The sequence below is a fragment of the Phascolarctos cinereus genome, unplaced genomic scaffold (assembly GCF_003287225.1).
Source record: "Phascolarctos cinereus isolate Bilbo 61053 unplaced genomic scaffold, phaCin_HiC Scaffold_4;HRSCAF=312, whole genome shotgun sequence".
Taxonomy (NCBI): Eukaryota; Metazoa; Chordata; class Mammalia; order Diprotodontia; family Phascolarctidae; genus Phascolarctos; species Phascolarctos cinereus.
Window position 1 is genome coordinate 486,688,415 of NW_027555847.1, and position 16,925 is coordinate 486,705,339.

Genomic DNA, 16,925 nt, shown 5'->3' on the forward strand with positions numbered 1-16,925 from the left:
GCTTCGTGATTGGTCCCCGGCGGCTGGGCCGACCCGTGGCTGTGTTGTGCAGTTGCTGGGCCCTCCCGGTTTCTTCTCTGTGGCGGCGGCGACAGCGCCATGTCTGGCTCCGCCGGCGGCGGGGGGCTGCAGGGCTCCCTGCTGCAGTTGCAGGAGCTGCTGTCTGGCGGGGACCCGGGCAGCGCCGGGCTGGCCGCCTACCACCTCATCCGCGCCGTGGGCCAGGAGGGCGTGCTCTGCACCAGCCCCACCGTCCTGGGTGGGTCCCCGAAGCGCCCGCTTCCGGCCATCGGGCTGCCCGGGCCGGCGGCGAGAGAAGCTTCTCCTTCCCCTCCCTCGCTGTCCCTGCCGGCCTCTCCTGGTGCCGATCTTAGGAAAGGGCCCGTCCTGCCGGGCCCTGGAGAAGGGGGTGCGCGGGGTGTGGATCCCCCGGCGGCACGTGGGGAACCTGCCCCCCCCATCTCCCCGGGCCTGGGTGTTACGTCCGGACCTCAAGTTTAACCGCTCCCTTATGCGTTTCTGGCTGTGTCTGTGTATCTTTTACTGGGGCTTAACCCACAAGCGTCTGTTGCTTGGGCAACATATTCATCTCTCATGACAGTTTCTTAAAAATCTTGGTATTTTTAACTTCCCTCCTTGGGTTACTTACTGACCATCTATTTGTTCTTTGTTATTGGGGGCAAACTTCAGAAACTTAACTTTGTGCTCAGAGCACATTCGTAAGCGCTTGGCACAACATTGGGAAATGTTGATTGATTGCTCCCCAAAAGTGAGTCGTTGCTTCTAAGAAGCAGTTCTAAGAGGATTGCTCCTAAAAGGTAGACTCTTAGGACCATAGTTTTAGAGGTGAAAGGGACCTGAAAGGTTATCTCACCCCCCCCTTTTTTCCTTTTCATGACCCGTGATTTCATTGGTATGGGAAACAGCTACCAGTGAATGTGGGCGTGTACTATTTTTTTAAAAAAGTAATGTTTTTTTTTCAAATTACACGTAAAGACAATTTTCAGCATTCATTTTCTGAAAGAGTGTAAGTTCCACATTTTTTTCCCCTTCTCTTCCCCTTCCCCAAGATGGCAAGCAGTCTGATACCGGTTGTACATGGGGCATGTGCTATTTACTTGAGTGAAGTATTTATTAAGCTTCATTTTGTGCCAGGCAGGTACTGAGTTCTGCGGTTCCAAAGAAAGGCCTCCGCCAAAAAAAAAGCCCAAACACGTAGGGTTCCTTTTATCAAAGAGTTAACAGTCTAATGGGGGAGACAACATACAAACCCCTGTGTCCAAGCAAGAAAGCAATACAGAGTAGATGGAAGGTAATCTCAGAAGGGAAGGCATTGGGTCTCTAGAGCAGGGAACCTGTAGTAGAAAGTTGGGATTTGAGCTGGGTCCTGATGGAAACCTGATTGTGGTAATGGGGAGGGAGCCAGAAATTAGGAGTCAGGAGATGATGTGCCTAGGTAAGGAAGGCCAGTCCCTTGGGGCTGGGTTGTAGAGTACATGGAGTAAAGTAAATTTTAATAAGATTGGTCCAGGTGAAGGGCTTTGATCCTGGAGGTAATTGGAGTTTATTTCATATTTGAGTATCCCCCCTCTACATTATTCTCGTTTTACAAAAGCTTAAACTAAGGTGGGGGGTGTGTTAAGTAACTTGCCCAAGTTTACACAGGCAGTAACTAGCAGAATTGGGATTTGAACACAGGTTTAATGATTCTAAAGCCAGTGTTCTCTTTACTGTACAGGGCTGTGTATGGAACAGTGCTGTCTAGTTCAAGTTTTTCTGACTTGTCACTGTCTCCAGTGATCTCATTTGGTATGATGCAACTTTCCAGAAAACAAGATTTTAAAAATTAATGTTAATTCATTATAATTGAATAAATATGCCAGACAGCTCTTTTTTTTCCCCCTGGTGGGAAGTAGGGAGAATGATAATGGTGTAAAATCGAGATAGGTTGAAGGCAATATTTTTCTTTCTATTCCCCACCCCCCAACTCCCAATCATCTTTATCTTTGAACCTTTTGCCAAAGTTATTTTTTGATGAACCTACTAAACAATTTAGTGTTTGTGGGGTGAAAAAAAGGTTTTGTGCTTTTCAGTTTTTTTTGTTGACCAGACTAGCATAAGAACTTTGTCGGTTTGCCATTGTAATACTTCCTCACTAGCTTATTTAAAAACATTTACATTTGGGTCCATCAGTGGACTAAAGTCACTAAACATTTCCATTTAAAAACAGCTTGGTTCAAGTCTGTTAATGACACATAGTGACTGTGAATTTGGGCAAATCACTTAACCACTCTTACAAAGTAGTTGCTACTCTGGATTTATAGAGAAAATAACTTCATTGCAAGCTCCGTACAGTCACCCATGAAAACACAGATTTAGTCCAAAAAAAGGGTCACATGTGGGAAATATAGTCCACTGGGTTATGGCAAAGTCCTTCAAACTGTTCATAGGGAGAAACTAAAGAAATGTGGACTAGGAATTAGTAATACTGGGATGTGGATTTAGAACTATTTAGAATTTATTTGGAACCTGGAAGACTGTCCCAAGGAATCTGTGCTTGGTCTTGTGCCATTAAGTGTTCTTAACATTGAATTGGATAAAGGTATAGAAGGTTTGCTTATCAGATTTGCACATCATAGCTAAATGGACCACCACCTAACATGTTGAATGATAAAAGTGAGATCCAAAAAGGTCTTGACAGGCTAGCACATTGGGCAAAATTAAATAAGATAAAGTTTAATAGAGATAATCTTTTTAAAAAACACATTCATATTTCATAACCCTTTTACAATCAATTCTAGTGACTCCTTTTTCCTTCCAGGATCTGATATAAAATCTTATTGGCTTTAAAACCCCTCATAACTTGGTCTCCCACCTTTCCAGTTTTCTTATATCGTACTCCCCTCCACATACTGTGTAATCCAGGACACTGGTCTCCTCATTCCTCAAAGAAGATACTCCATCTTACAGCCCTGGTCATTTTCACTGATATCCCCGAATGCCACCAGTTCTCTCCCTCTGTCCCCAGGCTTCCCTGACTTCCTTCAAGTCCCAGCTAAAATCCTACCTTCTGCACGAAGCCTTTCCTGTTCCCCCTTAATGCTGGTGTCTTCCTTCTTGTGATTATCTCTGATTTACCCTGTATGTATCTTATTTGTACGTGGTGGTTGGTTTGTATGTTGTTTTCCCCACTAGACTGTGATCTTGAAGGTAGAGAACCCTGGCTTTTTTTTGTTTGTTTTTGCCCTTCTCTGTGTGCCCAGAGCTTTGCACTGTGCCTGCTAAATGCTTCTTGATTTTGGGGGGTGGGGTGGGGCACGGAGAAGTGTGCTTAGACTGCCGTTAGTCTTAAAAAGATTTGTAGGTTTTAGTTTACTGAAGCTGATGTGATCTTAGGTTGCTGCATTGAGAAGCATAATATCCACAAATAGGGAGGTCAGACCATGTCTGGAGGCTAGGTACTACTCCCATGTTTTGGGTGCCTCATTTAGGAAAGACATTAATGAATTGGGAGAGTGTTCAGAGAAGGCTAACTAGGATGGTAAAGGGCCTTGAGTTTATGCCGCATGAGGACTGGGTAAAGGAACTTGGAATGTTTAGCTTGGAGAAGGAATGGTTGTTTTCAAGTGTTTGAATTGCTGTTACTTTGAAGAGAGATTAGACTTCATTATTCTGCTTGACCCTAGAAAGAACTAGAAACAAGGGAGTGAGAGTTGTAGAGGCTAATTTAGGCTTGTGGGACAAAATGACTGATTGAAATATCTAAAAGTAGATTAAGCCTCTTGAGGTCTTCAAGAAAAGGCTGGATGACTGCTTATCAGGCAGGTGTTAGGAAAAATTCTCTTCAGCTGTAGGTTTGACTGGATTGCCATCAAGATCCCTTTTAAAACAGGTTCTGTGGTTTTCATTAAGATGCCTGATTAACAATGTAGTCCTAGACTTTAGAAGAGTACTCTGTTAGGTGGGAAAAATGAACTTCAGGTCTCAAAAACAACAAAAAAAACATACCCACATTCTTTTATATTCATAGAGCATATTTGCTAGCAAAGTAGTTTCATTCTTCTGTCTTGCTTGTATATTGTTGTATATCAGTGAAATCCTGAGCATAACTAAAGGGCTAGAGAATTGGATTAATGCAAAAATGTTACTTTGTTGAGATTGAGATTTAATCTGGGAAATTTAATGATTGTCTTCAAGCTTGAAAAGGAATATTGTAAGAGATTCTGCTCAACTATTCACCCTATTTATAGGTGAAGGGATTTGGTTTAGCTATGAGGAATTGCTAGTTATGGTTGTTAAAAATGAGGAGAGTACCAGGGCACTCCAAGGTTGTGGAATCTCTTTCTCCAGAGAATTTTAGCCTGATTTTGGCATGGTTCTAGTTGGAAGAAGGGGGCTGTACTAAATAAACCCCCTCTTAAGGTCCAGTTTTATTTTTCAGTATTTTCTTCTACCTACATACTGAAGCTACTGCTTCATTACGATTTTAAGGAAATTGATTATGAAAGATTGGTTAATATGATTTGACACATAAAGTTTATAGTGTGGAGCATGGGTGGGGAATCTTTGTCCTTGAGGCCACATGTGACCCCTAGAGCCTCAAGTGTGGCCCTTTGAATCCAAACTTCCACATGCGGCCTCAAGGCATAAGGTTCCCCACCCTTGGTGTGCACCATCGGCGGTTAGTATATATTTTCTCTCCTAATGTCAATTGAATTGGATGAATATTTACTAAGATAAAGTGGGCAAGGTATTATTAGTCACTGGGGATCTAAATTAAACACAGCCCCTGCTCTCAGGGAGCTTACTGTCTTTGGTGGGGAAGTATGGTTGGATAAGTTGTACACACAGATAAGTGAAGAAGAATGGGGTAAGGCCAAAGAGTGAGTAAAACAGTGCTGAAAGACCCCAAGGAAAGAACAAGGAGCAAATGGTGGAAGTTACTTAAAGATAGCTTGATGTAAAGAAATTCTTCTGACAATTTTAGTTGTTTAAAATGGGCTGCCTTTGGAGGTAGTGGTTTCCTTCATTGGAAGTCTGTGGTCCTTTAATATTTGCCTAATAAGTTCAGCACTATATATAATGAACAATGTCATAGTTGGCCTTCAAAGTTGATGGTGAGGACACCTGTCAGTCAGTACTATTACCTTGAATGATTTTTTTTTTTGCCTTTGCAGTTTGTTAAAGAAGCACACCTTAAATAGTTTCTTATGTTTAATAAAATTTTCAAACTTTAATTGAAAGAGTATATGAATATAAAATTTTTGACATTTAAATTAAGAGACAACTAAAGTAATGGTGAATGCATATATTAAAAAATGTATTTGTGCCTTGAGAGGCAATGTGGTGTGAGAACTAGTAAGTTGGCTTTGATGCCAGGAAGACCTGAGTTCAGGTACTGCCTATGTCACATACTAGCTGTATGACCCTGGGCCTCTCACTTAACCCTCTTGTTCTAGGCAATTTTCTAAGACTGCCAGGTGCAGCGAAGTTCAGAGACTATAAGTAACAAAAGTGCTGACCTGCATTAGAAGAAGGAGTTTTCTCCCTGGGAGTTCTATACTAATGAAGTACCTGAACCAGCCTTTATCTGTCTCCATCCTGATTTGTGTTTTACCTGAAGTTAGTAAACCTTTTTACATTCTTTAGGCAGAAGTAAGAACAACCTGTGATTGTGTCTTATTTTTATGTGATATACAGCCTGTGTGTCATGATGCTGCATGTCTCCTTGGAGCACTCACTTTGGTTTCTGTTTGACATTTCCCCTCCCCTTGTCCCAAGGTATCTCCAGTAATTATAGTGAAATTATTGCATATTCTTTAGAAATCAAGAAAGTAAAAAAAAAGTCTTTAAAATTGAATAAACAAATAAAGTACGTTTAATTCCTTCAATTTGTTGCCAATGGATAGCTGCAGTTTTAGTTTATATTAGGCTTTTTTGGTTTTTTTTTAATTCAATTTTGTTTTCAGCTCTGAATTCTCTTCCTTCTTCTTTCCTCACCGCCCTTCCACATCTCCCATAAAAACAAGAACTATTGCAAGCGTATATAGTCAAGCAAAACAAATTCCCAAATTAGCCATGTCCAAAAAAAAAAATCTCAAGTCCATCAGTGCTGTATCTGGAGAATGGGTACCAAGTTTCATCATGAGTCTTTTGGAATTGTGGTTGAGCATTATTATGTTGATTAAAGTTCCTAAGTCTTTCAAAGTCGTTTGTCTCTAGGATGTTATTGTTGTTATATAATTTGTTCTCCTGGTTCTGCTCATTTCACTTTGTATCAGTTCATTTAAGTCTCACATTCCATAATTGATGTGAAACCCCATGGTTTCCAATTCTTTGGTACCATGAAAAGGGTTGCTATAAATATTTTTTACACATAAGTCCTTTTCCTCTTTGAGGTGTAGACCTATTATCAGTACTTCTGGGTCAGAGGGTAAGCACAGTTTAATAGCTTTTTGGGCAGAGTTCAAATTGCTTTCCAAATTGGCTGAATCACTTCATAGCTCTACCAACTATATGATAATACCTGTTGTCTGGTATTTGTCACTGATTTTATATTAATCACCTGCATTTAGAACTAAACAAATTCGTCTCTAATCTGGTCACAAAAATGTTAAGCAATTTGACCAGGATTATTTTTTAGCCCTTTCTAGCCTTTCTTTAATGCTACTATGCTTCTGCCTCTTACAGTAGGTGTATGCTTTACAAGGTGATTCCTAGGAAGTTTCTTAACCATTTTTTTGTTCTTTGTGCAGCCTTACAGACTTCCTTGATTTTTTCCAAGGAGTTTGGTTTACCTGTATTTATTCGAGAATCTCTAAGCATTGAAGAAGTAAGTTAAAAATTATTTTGCCTTCTTTGTATATTTCTCTATATTGGAAAAGCTCTTAGTTTTCCACTTTAAAGTAAATACAGATTTTTTTTTATTCTAGTTTCGGGATTGCAGAGAAGAAGCCTTAAAATTTTTATGCGTTTTTTTAGAAAAAATTGGGCAGAAAATTGAACCTTACTGTCTTGGAATTAAGGTAAGAAAAAAAAATTGGTTGACATTTGCTCTCTATTTTAAATTATTTTGTTTTCTAAAAAACTGGAATATAAGTTGTTTTTCCTACATTTTTGCTTTTCTGTTTGGGAAATTTCCTCACTTAGGTATCCTTATATTAAAAATTCAGTGACCATACCATTTAAAATTTTTTTCCCTGTGATCTTTTTATTATTGAAGACATATGGAATATAATTTTATGCAGATGAAATATGAGACGTGACACACATGCACACACATATATGCACACGCACGTGTGTGTTCTAAAAATCCTACTAAAATGCTTTTGTTCTTTGGCTAGATCACAAATTGATCTGGAGGAAAAGTATGTAGTGATTTCTGTAATAGGTCAGACCCATCTTCCATCTGGTCCAATATTTTGTTTTTCACAGTGGCACCAAGGAACTGACTGTGGCTGTTTGTTGTGGGCCTCATGTTCTGCATGTTAAAATACAATATTTTAGTTGTTAAAAGTATATTCATAATGTAAGTTCATGTAACTTTTCCTTATGACCTAATTTGAGTCATCACCGAATCTTGATTCCTCCAGCTTGTTGATGGTTTTGGTGTCTCATTTTAAACCTAGAGCTTGTGTACCAGTGTTTACACAAAAGATAAAGCTGCAAAATGTAAGATTCCAGCCCTGGAGCTTCTTATTGAGGTAATCCTTGTATTTGTAAGGGTATTAATATTATGTCCTATACATATAATTTATGAAGTAGAAAATTTGTGGATTTTTTGGTTTGGGTTAGAGGGGTGGGGAGAGCATTGTAGTAATAGATTGCAACCTGAATGAAAGTTCAATTCAGAAAGCATCTCCATTCTCCTGTCTTCCATTCCTCAGCACCTTGATAACTTGTCTTCTACTACGTTCCTTAAAACAGCAGAAGTAGAAATAGTCTCTTAAATAGAAATAGGCTGTTAGTGTGGAGTAAAGGGAACAGGTAAAAAGGGAATGAATTAATTATTACTTTATTTTTCTTAACCTCTCTGTAAGTGAAAGGTTGATTTGATATTTAATAACAACTGGGGGTTCCAAAAATTACCTGTGTATTTCCTTGTGATCTGTGAGGAATAGATAGGATAGAATTAAAACTGTTTAAGATCCTCAGAGGTCATCCAGTCCAATCATGTCATTTTATAGATGAAGAAACTGGAACCCACAACCAAAGAGGTTGTCACTTGTCAGAACTCATGTAGGTGGTAGTAAGTGGCAGAGCCAGAATTTGAACCCAGGTCTTTGACTCCAAATCCAGTATTCTTCCCATGACTATCTCTCAGAATCCAAGCAGTTGGAGAGCTAGGGGGTTCTGCTCTTCTCTGCATCTTTTTGGGAGGTCTGCTTTGGTTTTAGATATTTGAACATAATAGGCACTTAAGAAATATTTTTTAATTAATTGAATTGCCATTGAATATATACTTGAGTAGGTAGATAGTTTCAGGGCTCCTCTAGGGTACCATATTCTTATCTTCATTTTACAGATAAGGAGACTGAGGCTCAAGGAGATTAAGTTACTTGAGTAGTGCCATTCAAGCACTGAATTTAGAACTGGAGGATCTTGGTTTGAAATCTAGCTTTGCTACTAGTTACCAGTGTCACTGGGCAAGTCAATTAATGTAGTCCTCAGTTTTCTTCTCTATAAAATTTAGAGTAAATTGGACTAGGTGACTTCTAAGGTCTCTTCCAGTTCTAAATAAGATTCCTGGAACTTTCCTAGTGTCACTCACCTAGTAAATAGCAAGTCAGACATAAATAACTTCAAAATAAGTGCTCTTTTCATGATGTCATCTTGTATCTCTAGTTCCTCCTCAGAGCCACAGCACTCTTTACCACTCGACTAAATTATGGTCTCTACTTTTTATTCCCCATTCTTTTCTTTAAAAGTGCTATTTTATGTGTTCTCAGTTGCTCAAAACTTTACGAAGTTCTAGACATTTGGAAGAATTCCACCTTGGAGAACTCTTTAGCAAATTCTATGGAGAACTTGCTTTGAAAACAAAAATAGCAGATACAGGTGAGAGGCTTTTTTTTCCCCCTACTGAGTTTAAGATACTTTAATTAGCTCTAATAACCATTATGAAGATGTATACATATATATTTATGGATATCTATACCTACACACACACACATTTCCATACATACATTTCTTGTAAGGGAGTATATATTTTATTTTTAAAATTTCTGTTAAATTGAACTTTATAAGAAAGTTAAGGAATAATTATTCACTTTTTAATTATTTTTCTTGGGGATGTTTTAACTAAAGATTCCTTTAACAAACTTTTCAGGGCTTTTAAAATATAATTTTATTTTTTTCCCCCAAAATTAATTTGGACAGATCTTTTCAGGAATAAATCTGTTGTGTCAAGCTAAGTGTATTTGTATGTCTTATTGTAGTTTGATTGTTAGGGTAAAACTGAATTTATTTTTTGACTCATTTCTTCACATTTACACATTTTTTTGTTGCCAATTTATTTAAATGTGCTTTCATTTGAAATTTTGTTTTCCAGTATTAGAGAAGATATATGAGCTCCTGGGAGTCTTAGGGGAAGAAGTACATCCTAGTGTTATGGTGAACAACTCGGAAAAACTCTTCCGTGCTTTCTTGGGTGAGCTAAAAACACAGGTAAGACATAGCAAACCATGAAATTTGAGTAACCCTGTTTTTCAAAAACATGGTTGCATTATAATAATAAGCTTTTAAAACCTTGCTTCCAGATGACTTCCACAACCAGAGAGCCCAAACTCCCTGTGGTAGCAGGATGCCTGAAGGGATTGTCGTCACTTATGTATAACTTCACTAAATCTATGGATGAAGGTGTGTCATTCAATTGAACACCAGTTTAGTCAGTACTATGTGCAAGGGGTTGAAGAAACACAAAAAAGAGAAAATAGTCCATGCCCCACAAAAGCATTAGGAGCTTGGCCGGGGGGGGGTGGGGTTGGAGGATCGAGTGGGAATACAAGTGCACAGATAAGTACATAAATATAAGGTAATTTGAGGAGGGGAGAAGGTGGGTGGGGGGAAGGTGGAGGAAGGAGTTGAGAAAAGGGAGGTGATACTTAAGCTGAGCCTTGATATAAGTAGCTAAGATTTCTAAGAAGTAGAAATGGAGGGAGTGCATTTTATTTTTTAAATTTTATTCTGAATTTATGGAATAAAACAAGCTTTTCATAACATAGTACAATAAAAAAGATAATTGTACGTGAAATTGCATATCTGCTGTGCGCGGCTTGCTATTCTTTTCAAGTATACAACAAAATCATCCTGTAAATTTCTTTTTTTTTCCTTCCCCCTCCTCCCCTTGCCCTGTACCCTAGAGATGGCTGCCATTAGATACAAATACGTATATATGTGTAAAGTTATTCTATACATCTATTTATCAGTTCTTTCTCCTGACCCAGATAGCGTCTTTCTTCATATGTCTTTTATAGTTAATTTGGGTATTTATAATAGACAAAATAACTTATTCACTCACAGTCGTTCTTAAAACAGTATTGTTTGGGGAAACAGCTTTTGTGAAGTGAGAGGGACAGAAGGTAGAATGCTGAATTGGCCAATAGCTGGCTGGCAGTCCAGTTTGGTTTGAACCTAGAGTGAGTGAAAGGGAGTCATATGAAAAGAAATCTACAAGATAAATTGGAAGCAGATTGTAGAAGGCTTTAAGTGCTAGGTTAAGGTTTTTGCATTTTATCTTAGCATTTGTAGAGAGCCTTTGGAAATTTTAGAGTAGCTTAGAAAGGCCATTTGGGCAGCTGTGTGGTAGATGGATTGGAGAATAAAGAGGTGGGAACCTGGGAGACCAATTAGAAGGTTATTATAAATAGTTCACATAAAAGAGGATGTGGACCTGCGTAGGATAGTGCCAGTCTAAGTACAAAGGAGAGGGGTGTTTGCAAGAGATGTGGAGATATAATCAATGGAACTTGGCAAATAATTAGATATAAAGAGTGTTGGAGAGAGAGAAGAATCAAGGATAACTGATGGTGTAAAAAATGGGTAACTGGAAGGACTGTGGTACCCTCAGTAGAAACAGAGAATATTGAAGGAGAGGTGTGTGGGAGAAAGATAATAAAATCTGTTTTGGACATGTCAAGTTTGAAGTGCTGAAGGGACAGACAGTTGTAAATGTGGGGCTGCCATTGAGGACAGAGGTTAGTTAGGGTGGGATATATAGATTAAAGAATTATTTGTGTAGAAATGGTAACTGCAGAGAGACTGTAGAGAGAGAAATGAAGGATCCAGGACAGAATGGGGGGGAGTGGTTGAGGTGGGAAGAAGGAGAGAGGAGCTGCCACATAGGTAGGATGTGGGAGATGGATGGTGGTCCAGAATAAGAAACTAAGAAGGTGCTGTCAGGCAAGTAGGAAGAACATCAGGAGGAGAGGCCAGTATCACAGAAGCTAATGGAATAGATAGAGCATGTCCATGAAAAGAGTGGAAGGTAAGCAGGTTCGGAAGCTGCAGAGGTCAGAGAAGATGAGGACTGAAAGTCTGTCTTTAAATTTAGCGATTATAAGATCTTTAACTGGGTACCTTCAGTCAAGTGGGTGTGGTTGGAAGCTAATTGCAAAGTATTGATCAGAAAGGGCAATTTTAGAGTTCAGGACTGTTTAAGTAGTACCTTTCTCTCTGCTGATGAAATCTGAGGTATGACTCTCCCTGTGGCAATATATAATAATGTAGGGATGAGAGCCTAGATTCTTTAGCTTGCCCTAGAAACATTCTTGATATTCTCCACTAAGGAGATGGAGCTATCATCACTTCAGTCAACTCCTCTTATAATCTGATAAATTTCTTTGCAGTTGTGTACTCACTATTTAAAAAATAACCAAACAACCCAATAACTAGAGTAGTGATAATACTGCTTATTTAGTTATAAAACTCTTTGAAATGAAAAGATAAGAGAAATTAAATACTATTTCAAAACATTCATTGTGGTTTGGACATAGGTTTTCTCTTGTTCTTTTAGATCCTCAGATGTCAAAGGAAATTTTTGATTTTGCACTGAAGGCCATCAGCCCTCAGGTAGGAGGATATTTAAGGTTACTTTGGTAACTTTGTGTTATTTAAATTAATTGTGGTTGGAAAAAGTACCTTCATGGCAAATCTTTTGCTTTAAATAGGTTGATCTGAAGAGATATGCTGTGCCTTTAGGTAAGATTCTGGTTTTCATTCAATTGTAAATTGACCTCTTTAACCAAGTTAAGTCTTTTTGCAGCCTTTGGTTTATACTACTGGCATAAAGTAGGTGGTATAGTAACAGGGCCAAAAAATTCACAGTAGGCTTGAGGTGTTTCTGTATTTCTTCTGTACTAGGTAGAACCCAGTGTCATCTGTACCTCTCATCACTTACACTTTGATATTTGATACTTGTGTATTTTTCTTTTAAGAGAATAGTGGCATAAGCTGAACAGAAGCACGTCCTTTTTACTTTTAGAATTTATCTCTGAGAGCATTTAGTATTTTCATTAGTTATATTTTAAGCCTATAGAAGTTTGAGGTGACCCTAAAAATTAAAGAGATCCAGTTTAGTGTAGAGGCTAGAGAGATGGTCTTGGATTAAGGGAATGTCTGGGGATTGAAGTCCCCCGTCTGATGCATATGTATCTGGATGAATCACTACATCTTCCAAGCCCAGGTAATTCTCCAAGACTATAAGGTACAGAGCAGGTGCCAATCTGTATTGACAGGTACATGTCCTCCCCAGGAACCTCTTACACTGAATAAATCACTGACCTTAAAAAAAAAACAACAAACAACTGTTTTTTTTACTGGGGCCAGCTAGTGACCTTGTGTAGTAGTTTACATTTTCCTCTAATTTTAAATAACATTTGCATTTTCCTCTCCAATTGCAGGTGGTTTGCGCTTATTCACTTTACATGCATCTCAGTTTAGCACCTGCCTTTTGGACAACTATATTTCCTTATTTGAAATAATGTCAAAGTGGTGTGGCCATACACATGGAGAACTGAAGAAAGCTGCACATTCAGCCTTAGATTCCTTTCTTAAACAGGTACTGAAACTTCGACATCTCTTTTTAAAGTTGCTTCAAAGAGTAGTTAAGCCCCAATCTGGGTGGCATCAGATTCTCTTACCAGGAGGCAGGTCTGGATCTGGACCATATTAGATGGGAAGAGGAATCCCTCATGAGGAATGAGGTACAGGGTCTGAAGTATAAGCATAACCTGGGGCCTGGTATGAAATCAAGGGAGCTGTGAAGCCTGGAGCTGTGGAGGTCAGGTGGGATGCCCCAGGCCTGTTTATGAAGAGGCGCAGTTTCTGTTCTCCCATTGCCCATGTCTGTGAAGCCTCAAGAATGGAAAGGCAGAAGTTCTAATGCACGTTTACATAGTAAAGTTTGCTTGCTTCATTTGCTCTTTGACTTTAGTGGAACAAGCTTTTCCCCTTCATTATCTTCTGTCTTATACTGGGCTATGGGAATGTTGGACCAGTACTTGAGTGAGTAGAAGTGAATCAGGTATCAGAATGTGATGGCAGCCTAGAGATGAAGGTGAGAACTAGGACATAAGTGAAGGTCTAGGACCCCGTTATCATCAGTCTTCTCTGGGAAGGACAGACGAACTCAGCGTATGAGTCTAGCCTTGGTCAAGTCATTTGAAAATTAATGGAATTGGCCCTCAGAATGCATGTGAGTCAACCTAGTCTTGAGGCTGAGGCTGTTGGGCAGCTTTTATTTTTATTTTTCCACACTTAAGTCTTTGTAGGAAATGGTCACAGGATTTAGGCCTCTAGATATCTGGATTGGGCCTATATACAGTTGGTAAGGAAAGGGTGGAGGGAAGCTGTGACTTCAGATAGTGCTGTGATCATTGATTAGGCAGTTTTTATTGAAAGTCTTAACTGAAAGGGTCAGTGATATGGTAGTCAATGGGAGCATTGTTGGTGACCAAGCTAGTTAGTGAAGAAAATTGAAACAGTAGAGGTAGCATGCCAGCTTAGGAATAGATTGTATTAGAAAAGTACCTTTCTAGGCCAGGTGCTTGAGACTTAGAGGGTTATGAGGCTAGCATACAAAAACCTACTTAACTTCTCAATGTAGCTATATGATACTAGTAGTGTTAGTCTGTGTCCTGAGAAGGGGGATTGGAAATCATATATTTAGGAGGGAAGGGGAGAAAAAAATTGTTTCTTCACCCCTTTCCTGGATGCAAATCTGTCCCAAATTTTGAAATATGTGAAATTTGTTTTTTTTCTCTCCACCTCCTGTTTGTTATCTTTCCACAGGATAACAGTGCACTGATGAGGCCCTATTCTGGCTGCTCATCCAGGCCTGTCCTAATGCCCAGAGTGCCATGCTTCTTTCTCCCCTTCCCTCCCTCTCCCTACTATTCCTCTCAGTCAAAACTCATTTTTTCACCTCATTTTATTTTATTTTTTAAATTATTTTGAATTATCAACAATCACTTCCATAAGCTTTTGAGTTTTAAATTTTTCTCCCCTTCCCTCCCTTTTCCCCTCATTTTAGCTGTCTCATGTATGTGACTATCCTAGGAACAGAGTGGGAAAGGTCATAGTGCAATCCCTAATGAAATGATGAGTACATTTCTCAGCACACTCCCAACAAATGATTACCAAGCCTCTGTTTTAAGACCCTTAGTGATAAGGGAATTCACTGCCTCTTTGGACAATCTATTCTGTTTTTTGGATAGCTCTGAAGAAGGTTGTTCTTGATATTGAGCTGAAATCTGCTTCCCATAATTCCCACCAATTACTAAGATTTAAAGCATAGTTCCTCCACTCAAACCTTTCTTCGGTGCCTTATCTCAGCATGGAGGTTATCCTGCATATTTGAAAGCTATGCTGATGGAGCACAGGTTGTGGGTGTAGCAATATGGATATGGCTGGAAATGTTTCAGTTTTAAGGCTAGTGATGAATTATGCCTGTCACCTGAAGGCCAGCCTAACTAAGTTCAGAGAGACTTTGTCATCCATCACAGCAACTCATGAAGATCATCTGTTAAGGTATAGAGAGGTTATAATTTCTGTATGTGAAAAGAGCACCCATGCCAATAAAGTCACAGATCTCTTCAATGATGAAGTGAGATTGCTATATGAGAATTAGTTGATGCTTTGGGAATACTTATCTTGGAGAAGAGAAGACTTTTAGGGGATAACATAAGTATTATCTTTGAATAGTTGTCACGTGTAAGAAACTAGTCTTTTCTAGTTAGCCGTAGAACAAGGCTAGTGAGTAGCAGTTGTAGGGACACTGATTTTATTTTGGCATACTTAAAGATGGTTATTTCTAACAATTAGAGCCATCCAAAAACATTGTAGGTTTCTCTAGAAGTAATCAGCTCTCCCTATCTTTGAAAGTCTTCATGTATAGGCTTTGTTACTACTTGTTGAGGATTATTGTAAAGGAGTTTTAAGGGATGGATTAGATAATGTGTTGAGGTGATTTCCAACCCTTAGTTTTTACAATTCTGTGATTGTATAACTTAGGAATGAATAAATATAATGACACAGCACTTACAAAATAAATATGAATGCAGTTGTATACATTTTGGAGTATACATCTTTTATTTGGAGTTGATATACTATTCCAGTTGAAAAAATATAACTGGTTAATTATCTAATTTCAGGTTTCTTTAATGGTGGCCAAAGATGCAGAAGCTCACAAGAGCATACTTCGGTACTTCACAGAACAGTTCTATGGAATCATCAGAAATGTGGATTCAACTAGCAAGGAGTTATCCATTGCCATTCGAGGATATGGGCTATTTGCAGGAGTATGCCTTACCTTAACATTCTTTCATAATGGTAGAAGTATAAGTAGGAATATAGCTGCTCAAATACTTTTTTTTTTAAAGTAGTAGTTTGTGGTCACGACATTTGTGCCAAAAAGTTAAAATTCAAGAGAGGTTATAGAAATAAATTTGTGTCGCTAGAAAGAAGACTATTTTAAAATACCCAAATTTCCTTTAGCATAATTCTTATACGCCATCTTGGAAGTACACCATCAATAAGAGTTAACTGAGTTTAAATGTGAGGACTTTCTATATGTTACTAAATTTGTCAATCTTCAGGTTAGGTAATGTGTTTCACTATTCTATATTGTATATTAAGTATTGTAGCATCAAGAATGTAGTGAGGTTAATCAGTAGTAACATTTTGTTTTTTTCTGTCATTAAAGCCTTGTAAAGCTATAAATGCAAAGGATGTTGACTTCATGTATATTGAGCTCATTCAGCGCTGTAAACAAATGTTCCTCACTGAGACAGATACTGTAGAGGACCACATGTATCAGCTCCCAAGTTTTCTCCAATCTATTGCAAGCATCTTACTTCACCTTGATACAGTAAGTAAAATATTTATCATTGCTGATGTGCAGTTGTGCCTTCTCAGTCGAAGTAGAACAAATCTAATCCCCTTCCAAATGACAGCCATTTAGATATTTGAAGATAGCCATCGTGTGCCCACTAAGCAATTTTTGTAAACTTTCAGGTTCTTTTAGAAAATTGATTCATTCAGTAGAATAAGAGCTGTCAGAAGCATTCATTTTGCTTTTAATAACTACAATGACACAAAACCTAGCAGAGTAAAAATTATATCTGGTTAATCCCATCTTGAATTACCATAGAATCTAGATTATTTGACTTTAGCTAATTGTTTTACTTAACTTATTTTTGTTTCCTATTAGCTGAGATTCTTCTGTCTCTTCTAGGTTCCTGAGGTATATACTCCAGTTCTTGAGCGTCTGATAGTGGTGCAGATAGACAGTTTTCCACAGTACAGTATTAAAATGCAAACAATCTGTTGCCGAGCTATAGTAAAAGTTTTTCTCGCCTTGGCAGAAAAAGGACCAGTCCTCTGGAATTTTATTAGTACTGTGGGTAAGTTTAGGATATTAATTTTTC

General features: G+C 38.5%; 1 protein-coding gene across 1 annotated transcript in view; it reads left to right on the top strand.

Annotated features, from left to right (window-relative positions):
* Nucleotides 1–6: 6 nt before the first annotated feature.
* PRKDC (protein kinase, DNA-activated, catalytic subunit) overlaps nt 7–16,925 on the top strand; it is a 166,070-nt gene continuing 149,151 nt past the window's right edge. Inside the window, 13 exon segments of the mRNA XM_020992492.2 lie at nt 7–259; nt 6,756–6,832; nt 6,933–7,025; nt 7,629–7,703; nt 8,949–9,057; nt 9,551–9,666; nt 9,759–9,858; nt 12,014–12,069; nt 12,168–12,198; nt 12,900–13,057; nt 15,651–15,797; nt 16,202–16,366; nt 16,733–16,901. Coding sequence (XP_020848151.1) covers nt 100–259; nt 6,756–6,832; nt 6,933–7,025; nt 7,629–7,703; nt 8,949–9,057; nt 9,551–9,666; nt 9,759–9,858; nt 12,014–12,069; nt 12,168–12,198; nt 12,900–13,057; nt 15,651–15,797; nt 16,202–16,366; nt 16,733–16,901 — 1,456 coding nt within the window. The 5' untranslated portion in view covers nt 7–99.